At 38.4% G+C, this 27,546-nt stretch overlaps 1 protein-coding gene across 4 annotated transcripts in view; it reads left to right on the top strand.

The window, feature by feature from the left end:
- UTRN (utrophin) overlaps positions 1-27,546 on the top strand; it is a 507,070-nt gene that overhangs the window by 226,711 nt on the left and 252,813 nt on the right. For all 4 annotated transcript variants that reach the window (XM_082730779.1, XM_082730780.1, XM_082730777.1 and 1 more), the window contains 7 exons: positions 3,321-3,471; positions 4,853-5,028; positions 8,797-8,932; positions 10,419-10,568; positions 13,607-13,682; positions 21,998-22,212; positions 24,826-24,943. In XM_082730779.1, the coding sequence (XP_082586905.1) occupies positions 3,321-3,471; positions 4,853-5,028; positions 8,797-8,932; positions 10,419-10,568; positions 13,607-13,682; positions 21,998-22,212; positions 24,826-24,943 (1,022 nt within the window). The remainder of the gene's footprint in view (positions 1-3,320; positions 3,472-4,852; positions 5,029-8,796; positions 8,933-10,418; positions 10,569-13,606; positions 13,683-21,997; positions 22,213-24,825; positions 24,944-27,546) is intronic.

The raw sequence follows: 27,546 nt of genomic DNA, 5'->3' as shown, positions 1-27,546 counted from the left end.
TACTCAGAATTCCATCTTCTACAAAGAATAGTTTTCCTTCTTAATTTCATCAGTTATCCTTTTCCCATTATTTAAAAATGTTCAAAATTCAATTTTAAGACTTCGCCCATCCACCTACCTCTGTATATACTTGTCTATCCATCTGTCCATGCACCATCTGTTTGACCAATATTTATTGAATGCTGACTAATTCAAGACATGTACAGTTACGTGTAAGTAGTTATAAAGGATTATAAGGCAGGTGTACTAAGTAGATATAGTAGTCTGTCTCTCAGGGTCCAAGTATGTATAGTAGAAAAATATAGACAGGCATTTACTATATAGTACACAGTGCTTTGATGGAGACAATACAGAAGACCATGCTAGGCACCGTGAAGGATTTGGGAATCTTCTTGGAGGTTAGCCAGGTGAAGGAATAGAGGGAATGCATAAAGTCATAGATAAGAGAGTATAGTGCAGTTGATGAAATGGAAATAGTCCAGCAGAGTTAGAACTCATCGCAAAAAGATGAAACCAGAAATGTCTGAAGAGGCTATATTAGAAGGACCTTGTATATCGAGTTAAGTAGAGCTGACCCTCGAACAGCATGGGGATAGGATCATTAGCCCCCTGCCCCTCAATGTAGTTAAAAGTCTGTGTATAACTTTTGGCTCCCCCCAAATTTAACTATTTAATGCTTACTGCTGACTAGAGCCTTAATGATAATATAATTTATTAACATATATTTCATGTGTTCTATGTATGATAGATAGTATTCATACAATAAAATAAGCTAAAGAAAACAAAATTTTACTAAGAAATAATAAGGGAGAGGAAATATATTTGCAGTATTTATAAGAAAAATCCATGCCTAAGTATAGGGAGCCATTACAGTATTTTAACAAGGGAATGGCAGTTTGCTGATTGTAGAATACATTGGTAGAGGACGAGACTGAGAGCTGAGAGGACCCGTTTGTGCTGGTTGCATGATGATGATTTGGTTAGGACAGTGGCTGTGGAAGTGGAGACTAAAGGAAAATCCGAGCATTAAAAAGTTGAGTCAGCAAAATTTGATTCATGGGATGTTGGAGTATGGAAGGAGGAGGAATAAAAAAATGAGCCCCAAGTCTTTGGCTTGAGGACCTAAGTAGGTGGTGGTACCATTGCCAAAAACAGGGTCCATCGATGGTGAGATGAGTTTGTGGGCAAGATGGTAAGGCCAGTTGAGATAGTAGAGGTAGCAAACTCATATGTTTATAGTACAGATCTAAAGCTAGAATGCAGTAAGGCTGGGACTTCGAGTCTGACTCTCTGGAAGACCACAGTCCTTTGCACTACTGTACTGCCTCACATGTGAGCTGGCAGGGTTAGAGAGGGGGTGATGGCTTTTTGAGTCTTACCTGAACATGCATCTCCCTCTCTCCTTTAAAAAAAAAAAAAAAAACTTTCCTATTTAATCCATAGCTATGCTGCTTAGATTTATTTGAAATTTATGCTCTGTTACAATGATACTCATCTTTACTAAATATAATGTTTATATTCTCTAGGTCTTCAGACCTTTTAGGCAGACTTCTTAGCAACATTTTCTATTGTAACATCTGAAAAATTAGAATTTATGTTTCTTTAGTAATTTAGTGATTGCATAATTTTAATGAAAGGTAATTTCATTATTTCATAAAATTCATAATTTTATGAAAGGTAATGAAGATGGCTCTATATCTTCTCTTAGTGTTTTGTTGGAAGTCCTCTTATTTTTGTTGTGCCCAAGAGAATGTTGCTTCCCTGTGGGTATGCAACAAATATTAACTGAATTTTCAAAATGATTTTCATGGAAGAAGGAAATAGAAATGTTTTTAGGAGTTAGTGATGCCAGGCACTATTTTATTATTTTTTGAAAAGAATATTATCTTTTTATCATGCAAAGTAGAAATTTTATTAAAATGGTTAAAATCTCAGGGATATCATCTAACACTCTTCTAGCACTGCTACTCTTAAAAAAAAAAAAAAAAAGCACAATGATGTTTGTTAGGATCCAAATCCAAAAAAGATTTTTCATTGTATACTTCGTTAATGTGTTCCAAATGTGGCAAGCAGTGGAGTTTGACATTATCTCATTTCTAAAGGAGTTAGGTTTAAATAAAAGTCTTGATAGCCCTTTGTCTCATTGGCTAATGCTTCCGTGCTGTGCTGTGTCCAGATAGAGGGGATACTCCAGACTGGCCACCACACACAGCATGTTAGCCAGCTAGGGCTGCTGACATAAGATACCACGGATGCCGCGGCTTAAACAACAAACGGATTTCTCTTGGTTCTGGAGGCTGGAAGTTCATGGTCAGGGTGCTGGCAGGGTTTGTTTGTTTGTTTATTTGTTTGTTTTTAAAGTTTTTATTTATTTACTTGAAAGAGAGACAGAGCATGAGCCGTGGGGAGGAGGCAGAGGGAGAAGCAGACTCCACGCTGAGCAGGGAACCTGAAGGGGGGTTTGATTCCAGGATCCTGAGATCATGACATGAGCTGAAGGCAGACGCTTAACTTAGTGAGCCACCCAGGTGCCCCAGGCAGGGTTACTTTCTAAAGAGGCCTCTCTTCCTGACTTGCAGATGGTCACCTTCTCCCTGTGTCCTTACACACTATGGCCTTTCTTCTATACTATTGCAGAGAGAAAGAGATGTCAATCTCTGATATCTGTTTCTCTTCCTATTAGGACGCCAGTCTTATGGGATTAGGACCCCAGTCTTATGACCTCGTTTAACCTTAATTAGCTCTTTAAAGGCTTCCTTTCCCCAAATGTAGTCACGGGGGACTAGGGCTTCAACATATGAATTTTAAGAGGCACAATGAAGTCCATAACACAGAGATAATGGAGTGCAAGGGGATTTTGAAGTACTTTGGCCTTTTGGGTTTTGTTCTAGCTGGGAATGAAGTATTCTGGAAGTAAAACACCTCACCCCCTGAGGAAATAGGGTAATTAATCACATTTTATATATTTACCATGTTAAGTGTTTAAAGTTGGGTAGGTTAACATGGCTGCAGCTAATCAATCTTGATTTTCCAAGCTGGGGCAGGCTGTCTCTTCAGGTAAAAACCTGCCTAGTATGTTTGCATATGTGTGCATGCATGTTAAGACAGAGAGGGGCGGGATTGCTTTTGCTATGGTGCCTGTATCTCTAAGAGGAATCATGAACTGTAATCTATGAAAACTGGTCTTACAGAGCAGTGAGCTGTGAATGCATTTGTTTTGGGGCTTTTCATTTAAATGAGATTTGAATTTCCTTTTTAGAAAAATTGCTTCTAGATGGTCCTGGAAAATTTGGAAACCTATTTTGTTTCTTGTCCTCTAGTCATTTTGATAGGGCTATGGAAGAGTGGAGACAGTTCCATTGTGACCTTAATGACCTCACACAGTGGATAACAGAGGCTGAAGAGTTACTGGCTGAAACCTTTGCTCCCGATGGTGGCCTGGACTTGGAGAAAGCCAGGATGCACCAGCAGGTGAGTGTTTTCAAAAGAGGATAGGTGTCTCTCAAGAGGTGTCATATTTCTTTGGTGTCCATCATTGAGGACCAATTTTGAAAGTAAAGGGTAAATATGTTACCTTTTCAGGGATACATGGATAACCTGTAATTTTTGTTCCAGTTCTACTTTTCAAGTTCAGAAGTTGAAGAAACACTAGTATTTAGAGTCTTTATTCAGGACTTTAGAAATTTACATTAAACATGCTCTTCAGTGGTTAATGTAAAAAAAATGTTTATTTTTAAGATTTTATGTTTGGAATAACATTTGTTAAATTTTGTATGCAAGATTTTTTTCAAGGACAGAAGGATATTTGCAGACCTCGCCTGTTTTCTGTACTTAAACACTAGGCATCTTACTTTTCTTTGTATAATTGATAATTCTCCTATAAGTAAATTATTCTTGAGCTGTGCCAGGTGAGTCTAATTTGGTTTTGGGAAATATAACACAATAGCTAAATCAGTTCTGTTGATATTGGGTCATTAAAAATAATGGTCAAGGGGCGCCTGGGTGGCTCAGTGGGTTAAAGCCTCTGCCTTCGTCTCAGGTCATGATCCCAAGGTCCTGGGATAGAGCCCCACATCAGGCTCTCTGCTCAGTGGGGAGCCTTCTTCCCCCCTCTCTCTCTGCCTGCCTCTCTGCCTACTTGTGATCTCTGTCAAATAAATAAATTAAAAATCTAAAAAAAATGATCAAAAGCAAGCAAAATGTCAATTTACCATTGTTAAAAATATTTTTTATTAAGTTTTTAAAATATACTTTACGTAGAAACCTCACAAGGAGTTAGAAAATTCTTTTATTTTTTTCATGAGCAGTTAATTTTTATGAATTTTTATTTTAAAGTTATAGATATGTGCTTAAATTTGACTTTAAAATGTCCCTTTTTAGTTTTTTGCTTAAAAATTTTCAGAGTCATGAAACAGTATCTCAGTCAAATACACATTGAGGTTTACTTACATATGGTGGGACATAGGGTATGTGGGGGGTTTGTACATATACATGTATTTAGAAATGCTTTCAAGCACATATTTGGAAGAAGAGAAACAATCCACTTTACTCAGACATATTCATGCTTAGGTTTCAGCGTAAACAGCTGTTATTTGAGTTATTAGGCTCTCCTCTTCCATTGTATTTTGCCTGATGGTATTCATGAGAAGGGGTTAGAGTTCGAAATAGGTTTCATTTAGTGTGTTCATTGAGGTGTAGGTAAAGTGTTTTAAAATGCCCTTTTCATGAACAAAAAATGTTCTTCCCAGACTTTGTTTCTCTAACACTTTATCTGGTGCCACAGAACCTTTGTGCATCTGTTGCATAGTTCCATTTAGTAGTGGAGTTCATCTTGAGTTGTACTCTGTTACAGGAACTCGAAGAGGGCATCAGCAGCCACCAGCCCAGTTTTGCAGCCCTAAACAGAACCGGGGATGAGATTTTACAGAAACTCTCCCCCACGGATGGAAGCTTCTTGAGAGACAAGCTGGCAGGTTTAAACCAGCGCTGGAGTGCGATCTTTGCAGAAGTGAAGGACTGGCGGCCAAGGTGATTTAGCTCTGTAACTTGAGGGCACAGGGGTAAAGAGCTTCTGGCAGAGGCTTTTAAGATGCAGTCAGATGAGTTCAAAACTCTTCCATTGTCTGGTATCACAACAGGAGTTGTACTGACAGTTAAGACCACCGGTGTGATGTTCTATGTTTTTTTAAAAAATGTTGTCTGTTACTATATTTTTAGGCTACCTGTAAAGTGTCACTTTTCTACTCAGTTGTCCTACATTGTGAAAGATAGCTTTATTCCTCTCATTTCTGACATTTTATTATGATATAGTGACTCTGTGGGGGGCACTTGAAGTCAATGGGGAGCAGTCTGGACTTGGAGTCTGACTAGGTTCAGGGTCAGACTTTTCACTCATTCATTTCCTAACTGGGTCTTGGGGTGTTTCTCTGAAATCCCTCTTACGTGGTAGTTCTTTTTTTTTTTTTTTTTTTAAGATTTTATTTATTTATTTGACAGAGAGAGATCACAAGTAGGCAAAGAGGCAGGCAGAGAGCTGGGGGGGGGGGGTGGGGAAGCAGGCTTTCCACCTAGCAGAGAGCCCGATGTGGGGCTTGACCCCAGGACCCTGTGATCATGACCTGAGCTGAAGGCAGAGGCTCAAACCTCTGAGCCGCCCAGGCACCCCATGAATGATCATCTTTTTAGGTTAATGGCAGTTTTGGGTTGAAAGGCTCTCATTTTTTTTTTCCCCTGCTAATTTTAACTCTGTAGATGCTGTATGGATTTAGAGATAAGCTACTGTGTTGTTAAAGACCAAATTAATATTTTATCAAGTCCAGTTTTACAATTTAAATATTCTACATAAATGGAACTATGAATATTTGGCCTATGGCAGCTTTTTATAAAATCACATCATCTGTTGTTCTGTGTGCTTTGGTAAGAGGCAAATAACGGTTTGTGTGTTTGGGTTGAGAGGTTGCTGTGTGGCAGAGACCACATTTGGCACCTGGCACACATTGTTTCATTTTATTCTCTCAGCTGCTCTGGGGTGCTTACACCCATTGTATAGCTTTTGAAACTGAGGCTCAGAGCGGAGATCTTAAGTAGCTTGTCCAAGTCTCACAGAAAGTTCGTGATGGCACAAACTTAAGCTCTCAAATACTGTGCTTGAACAGATTCGACAAGACCACCGAGCTCTCCAGCCAAGTTTCCTCCTCTGTATATAAGAACTGTGATACCCTCTCAGAGATGTTATGAGGACTAAATGAGACAATGTTGTTAAAAAGGGTGTTCCCAGACTATTCATAGTAAACACTCAAAATATCTAGTTCTTACAATACTAAAATTAAACTAAAACTTATTCTCTAAGCATGTTATTGCTGAATTTTGCCAGTTGATTTTATCAGTATTAATTGAGCTGTGTGTTTAGCCTTGGGGGGTTTAAGTGTGACTTAGGAACTCGGAGACTAAGATGAAGAAAATGTTTAAAGGGACAAAGGACATGGTGTGATTAAAGAGAACATCACTAGGAAGATACAGTGTCATCACAGAGGCAGGGGTGATGGGATGTGGAATTTAAGCATCCCACGGGAAGAATCCTAAAACTGAGTTTTGAAGCACTTGTAACAATTTCCCATAAAGTCATCCTAGGGAGGGCCTTCTGGGGAAAAGAGTAGAAGAGGCAAAGGTGGGAGGCATGGAGTAGCATGGCCAGGTGAGAGACCTGCAAAATTACATGGCCTGAGGGCGGTTCAGGGGACCAGGGACGGGATTGGAAGCTGAGGTCCCATTGGACTTTATGTGGCATGCTAATGAGTTTGCATGGAGAGTCCTTCTAGCTTGAGAATCATCTAGCTCCGAGGTCTTCTTAAGGAAAAAGATGTACCTGCTGGCATGGTTTTAACAATAATAGCAGAAATTCTTCTAAAGATTTTCAAATGGATCTCTATGGAATGTGGTAATTATTGCTCCTGAGACTAACAAGGTGAAGCTAATACATATTTTACTCATCTTGGGGATGAGATAAGAATAATGAATTGCTTCTCCAACATCTTATATTTTAACTAAAGCAATATTTATTTTCATAAATTTATGTTTAACTTCATTTCAGGTGGTAACTTATCTTAAATTGGGGCCATCTTGCAATTTTAAGAGCTTGTATGTGTACTGTTATCAGAGTCATTGAGGAATAGCACACAGTTTAATTTGTTTTTATATTGAGTGCCTGTAGTTAAATTTTTGCACAGTTCATCAACTCATGCCGTTATTCCTTAATGAGCAATTGTTATCTCCTGTTTGAACATAAATTTATAACTTGTTTTTACTCTTAGTGATAACATTTAAAATGTGGATTATATTTAGCTGGTTTGCGGATGAAGATTTTGTGTGACTCAAATATGTCTTCTTGAAAACGCTTTGATGTTAGTTTCCTCATAGATATATTTTCAAAATATTGTTAGTCATGATTATGCAACATTGAAAATACAAATTCCAACTTTTTTTTTTTAAATACAAGGTTTATAGTTCAATTACTATTGGGGTGCTTACAAAGTTGTTACTTAAGTTTACGAGTCTTCGATATAGAGGGTAAATTAGCTGTTTTGGTATTGTCAGTCTTTAACAGTACCGTTGCTTGCTTGCTTGATTGATTTTAATCTTGAAGCAGTGTTCTCTTTTGATGGATGCTTAAAAATGTGAGCTTGTGATTTTGTAGTGATTTTCATTCATTTTTAACATTAGAATACTCTAAGTATTGCTCTCTGTTAAATACACAAATATTTCTTTAGCATTTGATTATATTTATATATTGCATCATATGTTAGGGTTTTTTGTGATTAAAAAGTCATAGCCATAAAAACATAAATTTTTTTTCAGGATGGCACGATGCAATTCATTAAAAAAATGCATTCAATTTTTAAACTAGGAGCTAATGGCCACAACTATAAAAATAACGATACCACCACCAAACTGTAAATAGCTTTCAAACCCTCTCTGAAAAAATACATAATCTTGTTCATCATATGAGTTCCAGTCATATTCTCTTCTTCTGACAGATGGTTTATATACTTATAAATGTTATTCTTATAACATTTAAAAGATCTAATTAAGGCAGTTCCTTTTTTATATTCATATGACTATTTGTTTCCTTATATCCTTTAAAATTTTTGCTTTGTTTTTTCTAGATCTTTTTTTATAACTTGGTGCTATATTCAAATATAATACTTATTTTAACGAGCTAACCAAATCTTCATTTTTTCTTAGTCTTTCCTAATACTTGTAAAAATTTTCCATTCTCAGTATCTTGCCCTGTTCTTATTCTTTCTTTCCTATGAATAAAGTAGAGTAATAGTTGCCACCTAATGTGAATAATATGTCATATAATGATGACTTTTTATCTCCATCCACTACTCAAAGAGAATTATGTGTTTTTCCTTATTTTTTGAGATAAAGACATTTTTCTTTCTTTCTTTTTTTTTTTAACTTCCATTATGTTTTACAATGGCCTCTAGCTTTAAAAAAAATCTTTTATATTAAATTTCGGTAGAATTTTTCATGATGAGAGAAGATAATGTATATAGTTTCAATGTTTTTGAACTTAATGAAGGTAGCATTTTTATTCTCATATTATCAAAAAAAACTTTGGTATTGCAGAAAGTATATGTTAGTATTAACACTCATTTAAAATATATATTAAAATAATTACTAGGATTTTTTTTACTATGTGGTGTATTTAGTTGTGATATTCAAAGCAAATATATAATGTTCTGCCTGACTGGATAATTTTTGTCAATGTTTTTCAATAATATATTTTTTTAGGCTAAAAGGAGAAAGTAAGCAGGTAATGGAATATAGGAAAAGACTAGATGATATTATCTGTTGGTTAACAAAGGCCGAGAATGTTTTGCAAAAGAGATCAACCACTGAGCTGGAAGAAAACCTGCAAGAATTAACAGTAAGTGGTTTATTTGTTTCTGTATTTGTCAGTGCTTTTTGGTGCATGAACATTTACACTAAAAATAAGATATTGCATGACTGAAGAACAGGGTAAGAAAGTTTGTGGTAAATGTGGTAAACTTTCAAGAGGAATTTTGTTTTTCAAGAGCAGCTATAATTTCATTCTTGCAGAGGTAAGGTTTCACTCACAGAAAAGTGGTAAATTATGTAGTTTCAAGTATTAGACCAAAGATTCTTAGAATATTTTAAATAGACTTTGTCATTTTAGAATATAGTAGTACTATGAAGTATAATTCTTTGCTTTTATAATTACTGATTACTAGGCTTAAAATTGAGTTTTACAAGAAAACTCTAAATGACTCAACAGTAACTCACCTCAGCTTACTTCAGGCTTAGCATCATGCTTTTACTAATCAAATTTCCTTTGTTGATCCACAACAAACAAGAATTGTCTATAGTTGTGTAGGTGTACAATATATAAAAATACATAATGATGAGTATACGTAAATGTATCCAAATATCCATATATTTTTATATCTATAAATTTTGTATTTTTTGTGTTAAGAATTAAAATACTGGTTGCAGAACAGTAAGATTAATGTCCTCATATTTTTACTAAAAAGAAGATTGAGGCAATGTATAATAATGTATAATATATAATGTATAATAATGTATAAAAATGTATAATAATGATGAAAATATGTGGCAAACAATTACTAAGTTTTGTTTTCAAAATGTGACAAATACTTAGCAAACTTCTTCCTGTTTTATCTAAAAATTTCCATAGTTTTCTTGGGATATCCCATTTTTTAAAAAGATTTTATTTATTTATTTAACAGACAGAGATCAGAAGTAGGCAGAGAGAGAGGGAAGAAGGCAGGCTCCCCACTGAGCAGAGAACCCGATATGGGGCTCGATCCCAGGACCCTGAGATCATGACCTGAGCTGAAGGCAGAGGCTTAACCCACTGAGCCACCCAGGTGCCCCGGAATATCCCATTTTGTAAACAATTTGGGGTCAGTTACAAAGAGTGGGACAGTGTATTAGGGTAGATAAGATATTAGGTAGAGATGGGTGCATAAAGTGTTCCTGTTGTTGCATTCTTTTTTTTTTTTTTTTTTGCCTTTGATTAGAATGGATATTATTTTCATTATCTAAGAACAGTGTGTTAAAGTATCAGTGTAAATATGATATAATATGAACCTGTTAAGAGAATGGGGTCAGGGCAGGGACCAGAGGGCAAATTCATACAAATGCACGCTGAAAGTATGTGTTTGTTGTCAGTTACAGTTTGTTAACTTAAGTTCTAGTTACAGTCTGTTAACGTAAGTTCAGGCTTCTTACAAGTTTATTTTCCAAGTAAAGTTAAAGACAGTAGAAGTCCACATTCATAAGAATATTTCCCAAAGAGATTTCTGATATAGTTCTTGAACTTTTTCCAGTATGACAACTTTCTAACTGCAACTCTATTCTGACTCTTTTAGGACTTGACCCAGGAGATGGATGTACAAGCAGAAAAACTCAAATGGTTGAATAGAACTGAATTGGAAATGCTTTCAGATAAAAGTCTGAGTTTACATGAAAGAGAAAAAATTTCAGAAAGCTTAAGAACTATAAATTCGACATGGAATAAGGTATACATTAAGAATTAGTGTGATGACTTTCCATGGTTATTGATTTTGTTTTCAAAGGAGTAAGATCATGTAACTTTTGGTTTCATATATACCCAAATTTGGACACATTTTACTAATGCTGACTAATGTTTGTAATTATTATTTTTTTCATCTGTCATGGAGAGAAACCTATACCCTCAGAGAATACTTTTTATTTTATGTGGGATATTTTGATCTGGGGATTTATATGTTACATACTATATTAAATAATGAATATATGTTAGAATAAGCCAATAAAATGCCATATAAAATTATAAAATTGTCAATTAAGAGCGTTAACACATTATTTATTTTTAATGATTTATTCATTTATTCATATGTCTAGCATGTTCCAGGTGGAATGTAATAGCATGTGCTACAACTATGACTAAAATAAGGTCCTCTCCCTCGTGCCATTACCTTTTTTTGCAGTTCAAATGATTTAATGCAGATAAAGTCATAGATTTCTATTTCTTTTGCTTTGGCAGATACCATATTAGAGTGTGCGGTCTGGCTGAGACATTGGATATGTCTCTATCCCTGGTTTGGATAGATCCCTTCTCAGTCATTTTTTCCCTTTCTTATCCCCTTGAAATGATAGCCATCATTCTATATGTAATGAAGCAGATGCTTTATTGATCTTGACTCTCAAACTGAGAAATACTGCCTTGATGAGTCACTGTTACTAATGACTCACACATGTACATCTCTGGCCTTGACTTCTCTCCATACTCTAGACTTGCATGTACAATGCCCTGTTCAGCATGTCCCCTTGGCTGTGTAAGAGGCATTTCAAGCAACCAAAATCAAGCTCCTGATGTCCGCCTCCTCCCTGTGCTTTACTGTACTTCTACCTCAGTAGGAGGCTGGTAAATGGCTCATTATTGTTTGGCCAAAACCTTTGGATTTAATCTTAGGCAAATCATATTTCAATTAAAAAAAAAAAACTCCAAAGTTTGGAATCATCATTGGCTTCTCATTCAAATACATTATGTATTTGCTGGATGGTTTGATGGATGGCTGTATGGTTAGGTACATGATAAAGCAAATACAGCAAAATTCTAACAATTGTTGATGTTAGGTGGCACATTGGGTATTCCCTGTATATTTTTTTCAGCTTTTTCAGCTTTGTAGAATTTCCTAAGTTTGACTGCTTTTCACTATCCCCATTGCCACTAACTTGTTTTTAAACTACCGTCGTCTCTTGTCTTGATTACTGCCATGGACTCCGTATGAGTGTCCCTGCTTCCCTTTGCCCTTTGTCCAAGCAGTCAAAGCATTTGTTAAAACATGATTCAGATCCAATAACTCCTCTGAGCAAAGCCTGCTAATGGTTTCCCGTCTCACTCAGAGGAAAGGCTGAAGTCCTGAATGTGACTTTTTAGGCCCCTGATGTTCTGGCTTCCTGTTGTCTCCCGGACTTCATCTTCTCTTCTCTGTCCGTTACACCCCTATCCACACATGTTGGCCCTGTGTCACATGTGCCAGACTCATCTTGATTTAATCAGAGCACACATCTTTTTTGAACCTAAAGGATGTCAGTAGACATTATGTAGAATAGGGCACACTGGCTAATTTGGGAACACCATGTTAGACAAAGCTAAAACTTGCTTTATCATAGGATTTCACGTAGATTGTAAGGTGAATTGTAAGTGTCCGATATCAGACAATGCTTATTGTGCAGAGAATTTGGATAAATGCACATGCACTTTGGGAAATACTAATCTGGGGTATTTCATTCGTTCATGCATTTATTCATTCAGTAGTTTTGGACTGGAGTGTAGCTTTATGCCAGGCACCATTTTGAGAACCAGGAATCCAGCAAAGAGTATGACACTGCTTTTAACCTGAAGAGTTTATCTTGGGTGAGACAAGTAACCAAGCAATTATAACATAGGGGTATACACAGGGGCATAAAGGTAGAGAACCTATCTGGCTTTGGGAGGTAATCAAGGAAGATTTTGTGGAGGACATCATATCCATGTGAATTTATAAAGAATGATTAAGTATGGATCAGATGAAGAATAGGGGAAGGGGCATTGCAGAGAGAAGCAGCAGCCAGTGAAAGGGTCTAGAGAAGACTGAGAATGAGCATGGTGCATTTGGGTCCTGGAAGTAGCTCAATGTGAGGTGGAAGGGTGAGGAAGGAAGATGCTTGCAGAGACCAGATCCTAGTGGCCTTCCTGTGCATCACAAGGAATTTGAGCTCCATCTTGAGAATGGTTCACCACCTTGAGAGCAGTGGGCAGCTGCTGATGGGTTTTAAGCAGAAGAAAGTTACATTTTGAAAGATCACTATAGCTGCATAATAGAATGGAGGCAGCGATCCTAAAGATAGATAGCTTTAGGACATCAGGATATCAAGGAACTCCTCTGAGCAAAGACTACTATCCAGATCAGGAAAACTGATCTGAAAAGATCAATGAGAGTCATTAGACAAACCTTGTGAAGATGGTGTCAGGGAAATGGATGATGAATTCAGATTTGGCCATGTCTGAATATCCAGCTGACAGAATGAGCTGTGCTAAAGATGTATTTTTTTGGAGTCTTCACACTCTTAAGACTCCATATGATAAATGAAACCATTAGAAACCAGGACCCAGGGAGAGAAGCCAGGGTCAAGGGTAAGAAGACCAAAAAACCTACCCTGTAGATTGTCAGTATTTGATGGATGGGCAGAGGAGAATGAGCTGATAAAGGATGCTTAGATCAGTCAGAGAGGGAGGCATAAAGTCAGGATTGCAGAATATTCACAGTATCCCGGGGAGAGGGAGGAAGGGCATTCAGTGTTCCACAGGACTAGGACAGCTAAGGACTGGCTGGCACTCTGCAGAGTAATGTCAGTGGAGGGGGTGGGCTCTGGGAATACTGCAGTGAATATGAAGGTAGAGACAGAAGCTCAGGCGTTGAGGGGGAAGAAAAGCAGCAGAACTATCACTTAGAATAACACTTCCTCTTTCAAAAATACAGTCATCTTTATTTATATAGTATTCTTCTCTTTGTTTGGCCTGATGCTGTAGATATGCAGAGAAGTGCCTAGCACACTGAAGGAACGCATCCAGGAACCTTGTTCTGTGTCTCAGACAAGAATTGCTGGTAAGACACAGTTTACTTCTTCACAAAAAATGTTTATAAGTGTAGCAAAATTTTATGATGATAAGCATAATGTGTCAGTTAGAAAAGCTTATTTAAAAACATGTTGCAATTGTGATTTATTATTCTGCTTTTCAATTATTTGAAATGATTTTTTTTTTTTTTAAACACAGACATATTTCACCCCCCAGTGTGTGCAAGGCATTCCTCCTCATGGTAGCTAAGACTTCTCTCTTTCCTGGGCCTAAAGTGGGATCTGGGCCTCCTCCGAAGAGGCCGCTGAAGGCAAGGGGTTCTGCAAGGTCGGGGAGTGAAGGGATAGTCTTCTGACGATGTGTTGTTTATCAGGGCATCAGCTATAACCTGCTAACATGTTCTGGGGTTGTGTTAACCAGACACTGATCATGAATGAAAATAAAACATTTGGATGGATATCCTTGGAAACAGGTGGGAGATGGGGATTTAGAAGAGTTCTTCACCCCAGGGAAGGTCTTTATGGACAAATACTGGAAGAAAGAAGAGTTTTCTTTTTTTTCATTTTTTAAAAAAATTAATTTAGGTGCGCCTGGGTGGCTCAGTGGGTTAAGCCTCTGCCTTTGGTTTGGGTCATGATCTCAGGGTCCTGGGATGGAGCCCCTCATTGGGCTCTCTGCTCAGCGGGGAGCTTGCTCCCCCCCTCTTTGGGCCTGCCTCTCTACTTGTGATCTCTCTCTCTCACTGTCAAGTAAATAAATAAAATCTTAAAAAATTTTTTTAATTTAACTTTTTTTTCAGTGTTCCAAGATTTATGCACCACCCCAGTGCTCCAAGATTTATGCACTACCCCAGTGCTCCATGCAATACATGCCCTCCTTAATACCTACCACCAGGCTCACCCAACCCCTCCTCCCCAAAACCCTCAGTTTGTTTCTCAGAGTCCACAGTCTCTCATGCTTCATCTCCCCCTCCAATTCCCTCCCAATCACTTCTCCTCTCCATCTCCCAGTGTCCTCTTTGTTATTCCTTATGCTCCACAAGTAAAGGAACCCATATGATAATTGACTCTCTGCTTGATTTACTTCACTCAGCATAATCTCCTCCAGTCCCGTCCATGTTGATTCAAAAGTTGGATATTCATCCTTTCTGATGGAGGCATAATATTCCATTGTATATATGGACCATATCTTCTCTATCCATTCGTCTGTTGAAGGGCATCTTGGCTCTTTCCACAGTTTGGTGACTGTGGCCATTGCTGCTATGAACATTAGGGTACAGGTGGCCCTTCTTTTCACTACATCTGTATCTTTGGGGTAAATACCCAGTAGTGCAATTGCAGGGTCATAGGGAAGCTCTATTTTTAATTTCTTAAGGAATCTCCACATTGTTTTCCAAAGTGGCTGCACCAACTTGCATTCCCACCAACAGTGTAAGAGGGTTCCCCTTTCTCCACATCCTCTGTAACACTTGTTGTTTACTGTACTGTTAATGTTGGCCATTCTAACTGGTATAAGGTGGTATCTCAATGTGGTTTTGATTTGAGTCTCCCTAATGGCTAATGATGATGAACATTTTTTCATGTGTCTGTTAGCCATTTGTATGTCTTCTTTGGAGAAGTGTTTGTTCATGTCTTCTGCCCATTTTTTGACATGCTTATCTGTTCTGTGTGTGTTGAGTTTGAGGAGTTCCTTATAGATCTTGGATATCAGTCCTTTGTCTATAGTGTAATTTGTGAATATCTTCTCCCATTCCATGGGTTGCCTCTTCGTTTTGTTGACTGTTTCCTTTGCAGAAAAGTTTTCTTGCTCTTTCATTTCCTTCTCTCCTTGTCTGGAGTAGCAGGCAGGCTGCCGCTCAGTAGCCACTGTGGTCACTGCTCTTCGCTGCCTTGTAGGATCTTGAAACCTCCTTGCCTTGTTCTCCCTCTGTTGAGCCACCAGGTGAGCCCCCATGTGTGATAAACCCGAACTCTCCACTTCCTCTGTGCGCGCTCTGGTGCTGCTGCTGATTTTCCCTGTCCTCCTCTTCCTCTCCTTCCCCCCTTCTTTTTCTCCTCCCTCTCTTCTCTCTTCCTCCCCTTTCTTCTTATTCTTCAACTACGCCTCCCTCCTTTCCTTCCTTCACCCTCTGTCCTCCCCTCCCCTCCTCCTCCACCTTTTACTTGTCCTGTCCTCCCCAACCCCGTTTCTTCTGAGGATTCTGAAAAAGTGATGAGCGACAATATTTTTTAAAAAACTCTTTGAGGTCACAAACTTGGTGAGAGCCGAGATTGTCATCTATTTTACTTGTATTTCCCAGTACCTTGCCCCAAAAATACCTGGGGCTTGATTGGTCTGTTGATTATATTCAAAGCACTTGAATAAACATTTGGGTACTACTGCATTGCAAACAAAGCTCAACGCTATGCCTCTGGGGAACAGACTTGATGCATTTTATAAAAGAGCAATAGGTTATCTTATCTTTTGAAACATTATGACAAAGGAACAGAGAAAATTTTAATACACATTTAGAAGTCTAGTGTCACTATGGCCTTCTTTCTATTAGGTGGGTAGTTCATTCTTAATTAGATACTTGTCCCTGGAACCCTAGGAGACCTGAAACTTACTTCAGTGTGTCCCCTCTCCTCCTCCACAGTGTTCTAATTCCATTTCCTCTTCTTTTTATTAAGTTTAAAAAAAGAACCATTTTAAAGTGAACATTCCTGTGGCATTCAGTACATTCACAGTTTTGTGCAGGTACTGTGTCTGTCTAGGTCCACACTATTTCCATCACTCCACAGTGAAACCTCTTCCTCATTTAGCAGTGTTTCCCCATTCTGCTCTACCCCCATGCATGGTGACCCCTAGTCTGTGCTCTGTCTCCATGGGTCCGTTCTTCTGGGTATTTCTCAGACAGTGTTTCTTTCACTTGGCATATTGTTTTTTTGAGGTTTTTTGAAGCCAGCGTCTTGCTGACCCTCCTCAGCGGGTGCTCAGCCCCCATAGGCAATCCTACTGTACTTTTCTCTGAGTGCCCCTTATTACCCATCTCTCCACTAATGACTTCTCATTTTGAAAAGACAAAAACATTTTCTGTCCAGCAAGATCTTCTTTTTCCCATCAGTGAATCCCTATAAGTGGGTTTCCCTACTATATCTGTCCTCACAGACTGTGCATGTTTCCTTCCTATCCCATGGACTATTTGTCTTTCCTTCTTTCTTTGATCATTTCCTCCACTCACCTTAGATCACATCTTCTCATGGCTTTTTACCTCCCCTCCCTCTCTCCTCTCTGCTGGGCCATTCTCAGCAGCATACGTTTTGGTGCCTGCAGCTCTGGTCTGTGCATGGTCCCTGATGTGTCGTTCTCCAGGGCACAGATTCACAGCGGTTCTCCAAACTCACTCGTCTAGTGTGCTCACCAGTCCTGTGGCTTTAGCCACATTTTAACTTTAGAGGGTTTTCACCCAGTTCTCAGGCCAGTACACTTGAAGTCACCCTTGATTCTTTACTGGATTGCATATCAAATCTGTCAGCAAGTTATCAGTCCCATGTCTCATCCCAGCTGCTTCCATGATCTTGAACGCCCTCATCTTTTGTCTCTGTTACTGGAATAGTCTCCCTTCTCACTGTCCCGATTCTGTTCTTGCCTTTCCACTCTTCTGTAATCTATTCTGATAGCAGCTAAGTCACGCTTTCGAAACATATGTTTTATTGTGTCCCTCCTGGCTCACCACAATCTTGTTCTCTCTTTCGTCATCCACACTGAATGCTGAAGTCTTATTGTGGTCCAGAAGACCGGGTATGATCTGCCCTCTGTCCATCCCTCTAATCTCATTTCTTACCACTTTTCCCTTTGTTTATTTTACTTCAGACACACTGGTTTTCTTGCTATTTCTAACATGCCGAGAACATTTCCATTTATGGACTCTGTGCTTGCTATTTCTTCTTCCTTCTTCTTCAGATGTCCTTCCTTCAGCGATCTGCTTGTTTCACATGCTCCCTTCATTCAGTTCTCTTCTCAAATGTCCCCTCAGCTAGGCCCTTCCTGATCCCGTCCACCAGATCTCAAATACATCCTGTCTCTCTCCATCTGCTTGTATTGGGTTTACTTCACCCCACCAGAATGCAGGCTCCGTGAGGGTGGGCTCTTTGTCTTGCCCACTCCCATCCCTGCAGCATCTAGAATAGTGCCTTGCACACAGTAGACCTCTACTAGGTATTTGATGATTTGAAACAATGAATGAATATTTAGGTTGTTTTGAGTTTTTTGAAACTATAAAGAAAGTGACAAGTGATCATGAGGAAGAGTGAAAAGTGAGTTATTTTTAAGGTATATAATGGTAGAATTACTGGGTCAGGGAATATGGAGAACTTCTCCTTGACTAGGTCCTGTCTAGACAGATTGTTGCAGTTCCTTCTTCCACCAGCCATGTGAGGACATGTTATCAGCACTTCAACATTGTGTACATGTTATCAGCACTTCAACATTGTGTTCTCAGGACCCCTTACACTTTTAAAAAAAATTGTAGAGGATCCTCTAAGAGCTTTCATTGTGTGAGTTATGTTTATAAATATTTACCCAATTAAAAAATAAAACAAAAATTTAAAGAATTATTTATTAATTTATTTAAAATAGTGATAATGAATCTATTCATTATGTCAGTAAAACTAATATATTCTTATTAATATAATGTTAGAAATTAGTTTTTCTAAGACAAAACCAAATTTAATTAGAAACATGACATTGCTTTCCATTTTTGAAAATTTTTTAGTTTTTACCAAATTAGAGGACATCTGGATTTTATATCCACTTCTGCATTTGGTGTTGTTATGATATCACATGTCATGTAGCCTTGAGTTAAAAAACCACTCAAAACCACAATGAGATACCACCTCATTCCGGTCAGAATGGTTAAAATTAACAAGTCACGAAGTGACAGATGCTGGTGAGGATGCAGAGGAAGGGGAACCTTCCTACACTGTTGGTAGGAATGCAAGCTGGTGCAGCCATTCTGGAAAACAGCATGGAGGTTCCTCAAAAAGTTCAAAATAGAGCTACCCTAATGACCCAGCAATTGCACTACGAGTATTTACCCCAAAGATACAGATGTAGTGATCCGAAGGGGTGCGTGCACCCCAATGTTTATAGCAGACTGTCCACAATAGCCAAACTATGGAAAGAGCCTAGATGTCCCATCAACAGATGAATGGATAAAGAAGATGTAGTATATAAATACAATGGGGTAGTACTACTCAGTCATCCAAAAAAAAAAAAAGAAAAGAAATCTTGCCATTTGCAACAATGGAAATAGAACTAGAGGTATTATGCTAAGTGAAATAACTCAATCAGAGAAAGAATTATCATAGGATCTCACTCATATATGGAATTTAAGAAACAAAACAGAGGATTATAGGGTAAGAGAGGGAAAAGTAAGATGAAATCAGAGGGAGACAAATTGTAAGAGACTCTTAATCACAGGAAACACACTGAGGATTGCGGGAGGGGAAGGGAGTAGGGAAATAAGGGAACCTGGTGATGGACATTAAGGAGGGCACGTGATGTAATGAGCACTGGGTATTTTTTAAGACTGATGAATCACTGAACTCAATCTCTGAAACCAATAATACATTGTATGTTAATTAATTGGATTAAGTTTAAAAGAAGATTAAAAAACACCCTATACTTGGGAAAGAATGAGCACGAAAAGGCAAATCTCTTATTACAATAATCATGATTTGGCCATCCACAGCCCTTGGAAGGGTTTCTGGGTACCCAGAGCTCCCCAGAGGTTACTTTGGGGACCTGTGACTATAGAGAGAGATGGGGCATTTCATTTCCATTTGCATTTCCCCAAAGGCCCGTGTGACTGAGCCTTTTTTTATGTTTCTTTCTTGCTTGCTTCTTCTTTCGTGGATTGTCTGTTGGTATTTTTGGAGTTTAAAAAATTATTTTGGTTACAGATTCCTTGTTTAGAGTGTGCATTGCAAATCCCTCTCCCTTAGTCTATGGCTCCTAACATCTTTATTAATGGTGCTGTTTTCAGAATTTTTAAACATTAGTGATCTGTTATTGGCTTCCCATTTTTGTGTTTCTAGAGCATTTTTAGTACTCTGAAGTCAAAGATTCTTTTTTTATATTTTCAACTAACAGTTGTACAATTTTGGTTTTCATATTCAGGTCCTTAATCTACCAGGATTAATTTTCCCAGGGTATGTAAGGTCAAATTCTGCCCCATCATCTCCCCTCTCCAGCCATAGGTGTCCACTTTTGCCAGTATCATTTATTGGCCAGTAAATTCCTTCTCATTGATCTTTAATGCAGTCTGTGCCAAGGTCAGGTTTCTCTGCCACCTGTGAACTGTGGCTCTTCTCTTCCACTGGTCTGTTTGAATGTGTGGGTCCATAAAACACTGAGTTAATCCTTCATTATTAGCTAAGTCATACAACTGAATATCAGGTAGGGCTTAACCCTCCACCTGCTTTGACTGTTTGTGGTCCTTTTCTGTATTGATTTGAAAATCAGATTTTTTTGTCAAGTTACACACAGAACTGCTGGAATTTTTGTTAGAATTGTGCTTAATTTGCAGAATGACTGTATATTTTAGAAAATAATTTAAGCCTTATTTAATATATTGTATGCTGAAGTAGATTCCAGATGTATCTAATAATTAATTCAGCTCTCTCTTATATCAAAACTAAAGGGAAAAAACCTCCCTTTCTTAAAAACAAAGCAAGGCAAGAATGGACAAACAGAAAAAATAGAAAAAAATATTTATCAAATCTTTGGAGAAGGCAAGAGTCTAACTTTAAAAATTCTAGGAAAACAGTCTCCCAAGACCGATTTATGAGTTTGATCACTGTAGGTTTGTTAATATCTATATGTTATAAAGAAACAAAAATTAAATCCTGAAGTAGAAACATTGTTTTCACCAATATGGCAAAAGTTCATCTCTCCTGTGTAAAGAGTTCATCCCAACTGATAAGGAAGCAGATAAAGAACACAGTTATAAATTTTACCGTATTTGGTTAATAAACATAAAAAAATTTTGTGTTCATTGAAAATAAAAAAAAACAGTAAATGAAAACCGTGGCGAAAGATGTGTTTATCCATTAAAAAGAATATTGTTGGTATGGATATAGGAATTTTGTCAGTTCATACACTGCTGCTGGAAGTCCAGATTTCCAACTTTTAAGGAAAAGTTTGTTAATAAGTATTAGATACATTAACCTTTTTCATTTTCTGATCCAAGGATTCTCCTTTGGGAAATTTATGCTAAGGCGGTAGTTAAAAATTTGCAAATTATGCCACATAAGAAGATAACCCTTGCATATTCCTTTTTAAAATAAGATTTCAGGAACAATTTAAGTATTCATCTGTGGGATACAGGTTAACTAAGGAATGTATACATAGATTATAACATAAGTATTCACAGTGATTGTGTACCTGGGGCCCAAAGGTGTAGGAGCCCCTGGTGCCCAGGGTCTAAACAGACTAAGTTCAGCCACTGGCCACTGACAAAATCCAAAGGCAGAGAGACCAGTGGTGGTGAAAGAAGAAAGGGCTTTATTTCAGCGAGGCCAACATCGGGAAGACAGTGGACTAGTATCTCCAAGACTGTCACCGAAGTGCTGAAAAGTCTTTTCAGGTTTATATAAGGAAAATGTGGGACAAAGGTGGGCGTGTACCCGCAGGTGGGCAGTGAAGATCGAGCCATCATCCCGGAGTCACGCACACAGGGACTTGCTGACTCAGGGCTATTGCTTGAGGGGGTAGTTTCGCTTCCCATCAGGAGATGCTTTTCCCCCTGAGTCTTTTGCCTGAGTTCAGAGATACACTTGAAAGAACTTAATCAATTAGAAAGTTTGAGGTCAAAATGGAGGTAGTGGAAGCCCTCTTTCAGTTTTATTAAGAATGACTTACACTCATACTATCTAATTAATTGGAAAAGCATAGAAAATTAGAATAAATTGACTTCATAATTAAGGCAAGCATCTTGATAAAATAAAATTGCAGTCCTAGTTTTCCTGTGGTTGATTTGTTTTTTATTTTCTCTTCTCTTGGTGTCAGTGTTAGTGACTTCTGAGTTTTTGAAGCCCCAGAATGTTGTGGGATGATTTTGTTGGCTTTATAACTACCACAGACATACAGATATGACAGGAAATGCCATTGTCATTTTAGTATGAAGACGTGAAAAGTTCCTACAATTTTTTTTTTTACTTCAACTAAATTTTATGTAAATACACACACACACACACACACACACACACACACACACACACACACACACATATCACCACTAGGCCACCACAGTCACAACATCCCATTGCTGTATTAATACTTTGCCACGTTTCTAAATTTCAGCTCATCCTGGTGTCCAAAAGGTGGTGCTAGTATCATCTGCGTCAGACATTCCTGTTCAGTCTCCTCGTACTTCAGAAATTTCAGTTCCTGCTGATCTGGATAAAACAATCACGGAGCTAGCGGACTGGCTGGTCCTGATCGACCAGATGTTGAAGTCCAACATTGTCACCGTTGGGGATATAGAAGAGATCAATAAGACAGTTTCCCGAATGAAAGTAAGTACATCGTGTTGAGGCTTGTCAGGGAAATGCCACAACACAGAAACAGACAAAATCTGTTTGGATCTCCTTTGTTTGTTCTAAACTCTGGGAGAATGGGCTTTAAAAAAAACTCTTTATCTGTCAAACCGCCATGCTGTGTTTGCCTGGCTCCGAGGAGTAAATCCTATCTTGCCTTTCCAGTGTGCTGGTGAGATGACATTTACCAACATGAAGTGAGAGGCTCAGTGTATTTTAAAAATCTAAAACTGATGCCATGCAGTGAGGCACATCAATACAAAAGTAAATTCGTGTGAGATTTAATACTTTGTCTGATGTGGGATATTCTCCTGAAGCACCTTTTAAACTCTTTCATAATGAACTTATTTAATTCCTGATTTTAGAAGTGAGAATTTTCTGGTTAGACTCTAGTCATTGTACATACCCCATCTAATATAAATCTGCAGTATTCATTGTGTACCAGGTTCTAGGTTACGTTTTGCGTAGGGATACCGAAAAGAGCGTACTAGATAGAAATTGGAAATATACCATAAAATAATAATTGCTAACTTTTATTCAGTGCTTAATATCTGCTGAGTAGTTTTCTAAGTATTTTGCATGTTATATGTCATTCACTTCTTTAACCAACTGAGCCACCCAGGCGTCCCGCGTCATTCACTTTTTTAATGGTCTTTTGAGGTAGGTATTAATTTTACCCCCAAATTGTAAATATGCCCAAGGTGAGGTAGAAGCACCAAATATACCTAGGTAGACAAGTTACTACAGCAAGGCAGAATCTGAAATAAGCTGTGGGATAGGTCCAGACCACCTGTTAGAGGAGCCACAGTGAGAAAGGAGCTTAGTTCACAATGGTAGAAGACAGACTACGTGGGATTTTGATCTCTGGAGATAAATGACATTCCTAATAGAGGGAACAGAGTGAAGACAGGCATGCAGCAGTGGAGCGGGAAGGATGTTGGTTCAACATTTGTGCAATAAAGAAGTGTAGTGTGAAGAAAGGTCGCAAAGATAGGTTCAAGTTCACTTTGGGAAGGAGCTCATTGACCATGTTTTAAGCATAGGCCTCTTGGGGTTTTAGTCTATAGACAGTTGGCGAGCATCTTATTCCCCCTTTCTTTTCCTTTGTTAACGGTGGCTGCGGACTGATGATAACAGTGCTTGGCATTGATGGGAAGACTGGGATGCTTTTTAGTGCTTAGGATAAATTGGAGGCAAGAGATGCTTAAGGCAAGCAAAAGAGCCCTTTCTGAGTGGCTAACACGATGCTATTGCAATTAGCGGAAATAAGGAATAGAAGAAATGGGCTGTGGATGAGGGTTTAAGTGATTTAGTTTCAGATGTGTTGTGTTGAGTGGTTCTTGGGTTATTTAGAAGGAAATAATCAGCCTTCATTGAAATGTCTCTCTGGGATTCAGGATTAGAAGTTGTGAATAATCCATTTAGAATTAATATTTGACACTTTAAGGCTAATTGAAATCTGCAAAAGTAATGAATTTAAAAGAGAAAGGGCTGGGAGAGAATCTCTGGCATCATGTTTGTACTTACTGGAAATTGTGCTTTCTAATTGTTACAATTGTTTATTAGTTCTATGCTTAAATCACACTATATTCCTAATTTTTTTTTTTTATTTTTAAAGATTTCATTTATGGGGGCGCCTGGGTGGCTCAGTGGGTTAAGCCGCTGCCTTCAGCTCAGGTCATGATCTCAGGGTCCTGGGATCGAGTCCCGCATCGGGCTCTCTGCTCAGCAGGGAGCCTGCTTCCCTCTCTCTCTCTCTCTGCCTGCCTCTCCATCTACTTGTGATTTCTCTCTGTCAAATAAATAAATAAAATCTTTAAAAAAAAAAAAAAAAAAAAAAAAGATTTCATTTATGTATTTCAGACAGAGAGAGAGAGAGAGCGTGAGTGAGCGAGCGAGCACGGATGGGGGAGAGGAGCAGAGAAAGAAACAGTTTGCCAGCTGAGCAGGGAGCCCAATATGGGGCTCGATTCCAGGACTCTGGGATCATGACCTGATGAGAAGGCAGACACTTAACTGACTGAGCCGCCCAGGCACCCCGATTCCTGATTTTTAAAACTTTTTACCTGCCAAATTGGTGCTGAGACAAATTCTCTAGAGCAGCATTTTTCTTGTCTGAGATTATTTAATCTGCAATTACTCCAGTAGTATCTTTTGAATGCCTCACCCCCATCCCTGTAGGTGACATTAGTTTGTGTGTGTGTATCATGTAGGGCAGACACCCAGGGTGTCATCAGAAGTCACTGCTAAGGTTTTCAGACCATTTTCTCTTAGGGATTTTTCTTCATCGAATCTCCTCAGACTTGATAGAGCCGAGCTATAAGTTTTCTATTATTTCTCTTTGTGAAAACAAAAAACAGAGTAAAGTGCCTTGCCAGGTGACCCAGATGATAAGTGGCAGAGCTGAGATTTGAACCCAGGACCTTTGACTTCAAACCTTGCTCTTTTCTGCTGTATTGCTGATGCCTCACTATCCTGCATAGGAGGAAAACAACAATTTTGATGTCAGCACACCAGTCTTGCACTTTTAGTAGTACTGTTAGGATAAGGCTATCTTAATAACCTATCTTAATAATCATTTTTTATTAACAGATCACAAAGGCTGACTTAGAACAACGCCATCCTCAGCTTGATTATGTTTTTACATTGGCACAGAACTTGAAAAATAAGGCTTCCAGTTCAGATGTGAGAACAGCAATCACAGAAAAATGTACGTTAAAAAAAAAAAAAAACATGTATCATCCTCTTTCTCTGAAAATGGTAACACACTTAAATGCACAGATTATTCAACCAGAAACTTATATTATTTGATATTTGATGCTCTATTAATAAGTACAGTTCTCCTTTGATTTTTATTTTTTTGTGAACCTTGTTACTCTTCCCACATGCGTTCCTTAAAGTGTTAACATTATTACTTTTAAGTTTGTTACTGGTACATTGAATTATTTTTTCTTTTAAGTTAGAATTTCTTTTATTTTTAATCTTTTTAAAAAATATTTATTTATTTATTTAGGGGAGACAGAGTGTATCCACGTGTGTGAGTTCAGGGAGGGGCAAAGGGAGAGGAAGGAAGAGAATCCCAAGCAGAGACTTGGGGCAGATAAAGCTCGGGGTTTTATCCCAGGACCCTGAGATCATGACCTGAGCCAAAACCAAGAGTGGTATGGTTAATCGACTGAGCTACCCAGGCACTCCAGGTTAGGATTTCTTTTAAAGAAATCAGAAAACTAAAGTTAGAGAAAACATTGGAATGCAAAACCATGCTTCCGTTTTGATTAACTAATAAACCCAGATCTTGCTGTGTCTTTTTAGCATCTCTTCTTCAAATCTGTTCCAAAAAGAATTTATTGACCAACACATTCATACCTATGGGCCTGGTACTAATTTTGGATTAATTTAGTTTAAAGCAAAATAAAACAAGACAAAAAATAAATGTACAAAGCGACCATATCAGAGATCCATTTCTTTTGCTTTCTGACTTCAAAGTGTCTGTTACATCTGTATGGTATATAAAACAAAGTCTAAATTCTCAAAAATGTCCTGGAGGGATGTTCGCATCCGGCTTCCGTCATCGCCTCTCCCGTGTAGCGCCCCACCCATCTGTAGTTATTCTAGATAGATAATATTTAAAATGTCCTGGCAGTTCCTAATTATTTGCATTCTTTTTTCCTCCTGGCCTTTTCTCTCCCGGTGAAATCCTACTCAGCAGGTAAAATGTCACCCCTGTTGTAAAGTCCTTCTCATTCTCTACTTGTCCCTAGTGAACTGTATTTTCTATCTTTAGTTCCTGCTGTGTCATTGTAGTCATTGTAGTCTCACAATTAGTTTAATTTTCTCTTCCATAGATGGTGGCTATTCACCTTTCTGGCCCTGGGGCCTCCCACAGTGTCCAATATAACTTAAGTACTTAATAAATATTTGTGGCAGACTGTAAACTGGAAGTTATTATTATTATTTTTTAAGATTTTATTTATTTGTCAGAGAGAGGGAGACAAAGCGAGCACAGGCAGACAGAATGGCAGGCAGAGGCAGAGGGAGAAGCAGGCTCCCTGCTGAGCAAGGAGCCCGCTGTGGGACTCGATCCCAGGATGCTGGGATCATGACCTGAGCCGAAGGCAGCTGCTTAACCAACTGAGCCACCCAGGCGTCCCATGGAAGTTATTTTATTACCTTGTCTAATATTTCTGAGGGGAAGAAAGTCAGCTCTTCCTCCTATAAAAAGTACGTTTCAATTTTAAAATAAATATGGCCACAGCAATGTTATTGAAAGAGATAAGTTAGAGAACTTTTAGTGTCTTACAGCGTTGGTTTATTTTTACTACATAAGCCATTTTCCTTCTTTCTCTCTCTTGAAAAAAAAAAGATTTATTCATTTATTTGAGAGCGAGAGGAGAGTGAGTACAAGCAGGGAGAAGGGCAGAGGGAGAGGGAATCTCCAGCAGACTCCCTTCTGAGGGCTGAGCATGGAGTCTGATGCAGGGTTCATCCCGCAGCCCCAAGATCGCGACCCAAGTGGAAACAATCCAAGAGTCAAATGCTCAATGTACTGTGCCACCCAGATGCCCCATCCCTCTTTTATTTTTTTAAAGATCCCACTTATCTACCTAACAGATAGAGATCACAAGTAGGCAGAGATGCAGGCAGAGAGAGGGAGGGGGAAGCAGGCTTCCCACCGAGCAGAGAGCCTGATGCGGGACTCAATCCCAGAACCCCAGGATTGTGACCCAAGCCAAAGGTAGAGGCCTTAACCCACTGAGCCATCCAGGCACCCCTGTATTTTTTTTTTAATTGAAGGGTTGCTTCTATTGGACGGAACTCTGGAGTGATTCCATTTCTCATCACAGGGCAGAAGGGCTTTTCTGCTTCAGCAACACCAAACCATTTACAAAGTCCTCTCCATTTTGCTTTCTCTACTATCTTATTATTATTATTTTTAACCACCTCCTCTTTGTCCAAAGTTTCTCTTAAGGTTTTTGACAAGACTTTTCTTTCTTCTTCTGAATATTTTCCCTTTCCAATTTAACTCCCGCTCTTTGTTTTCTCCCCTTTTTTATTTGCATAGAGGCTGCATAATCTTTGTCATTATTCATCATATGAAAAAAATATTCTCAGCAGGAGTGTACTGCCTACAATAACCTGCTTTTAGCACTTATTCACAAAGAATAGAACAACTTGCTTATTTTTAATGATAAACCTATGATACATGCTCTCACTTGATGGCTTTCATTTTATTCAATATTAAAAGATTCTATTAGTAATAGCATTGGTCATTAGTACTTTATGTAACTTTTTAACTGACAAGTACAACATGAT

This window comes from Mustela nivalis (genome assembly GCF_964662115.1).
Source record: "Mustela nivalis genome assembly, chromosome: 5".
NCBI lineage: Eukaryota > Metazoa > Chordata > Mammalia > Carnivora > Mustelidae > Mustela > Mustela nivalis.
The sequence above is the reverse complement of the archived record's forward strand: the minus strand, read 5'-3'. Positions and strand labels throughout refer to the sequence as shown.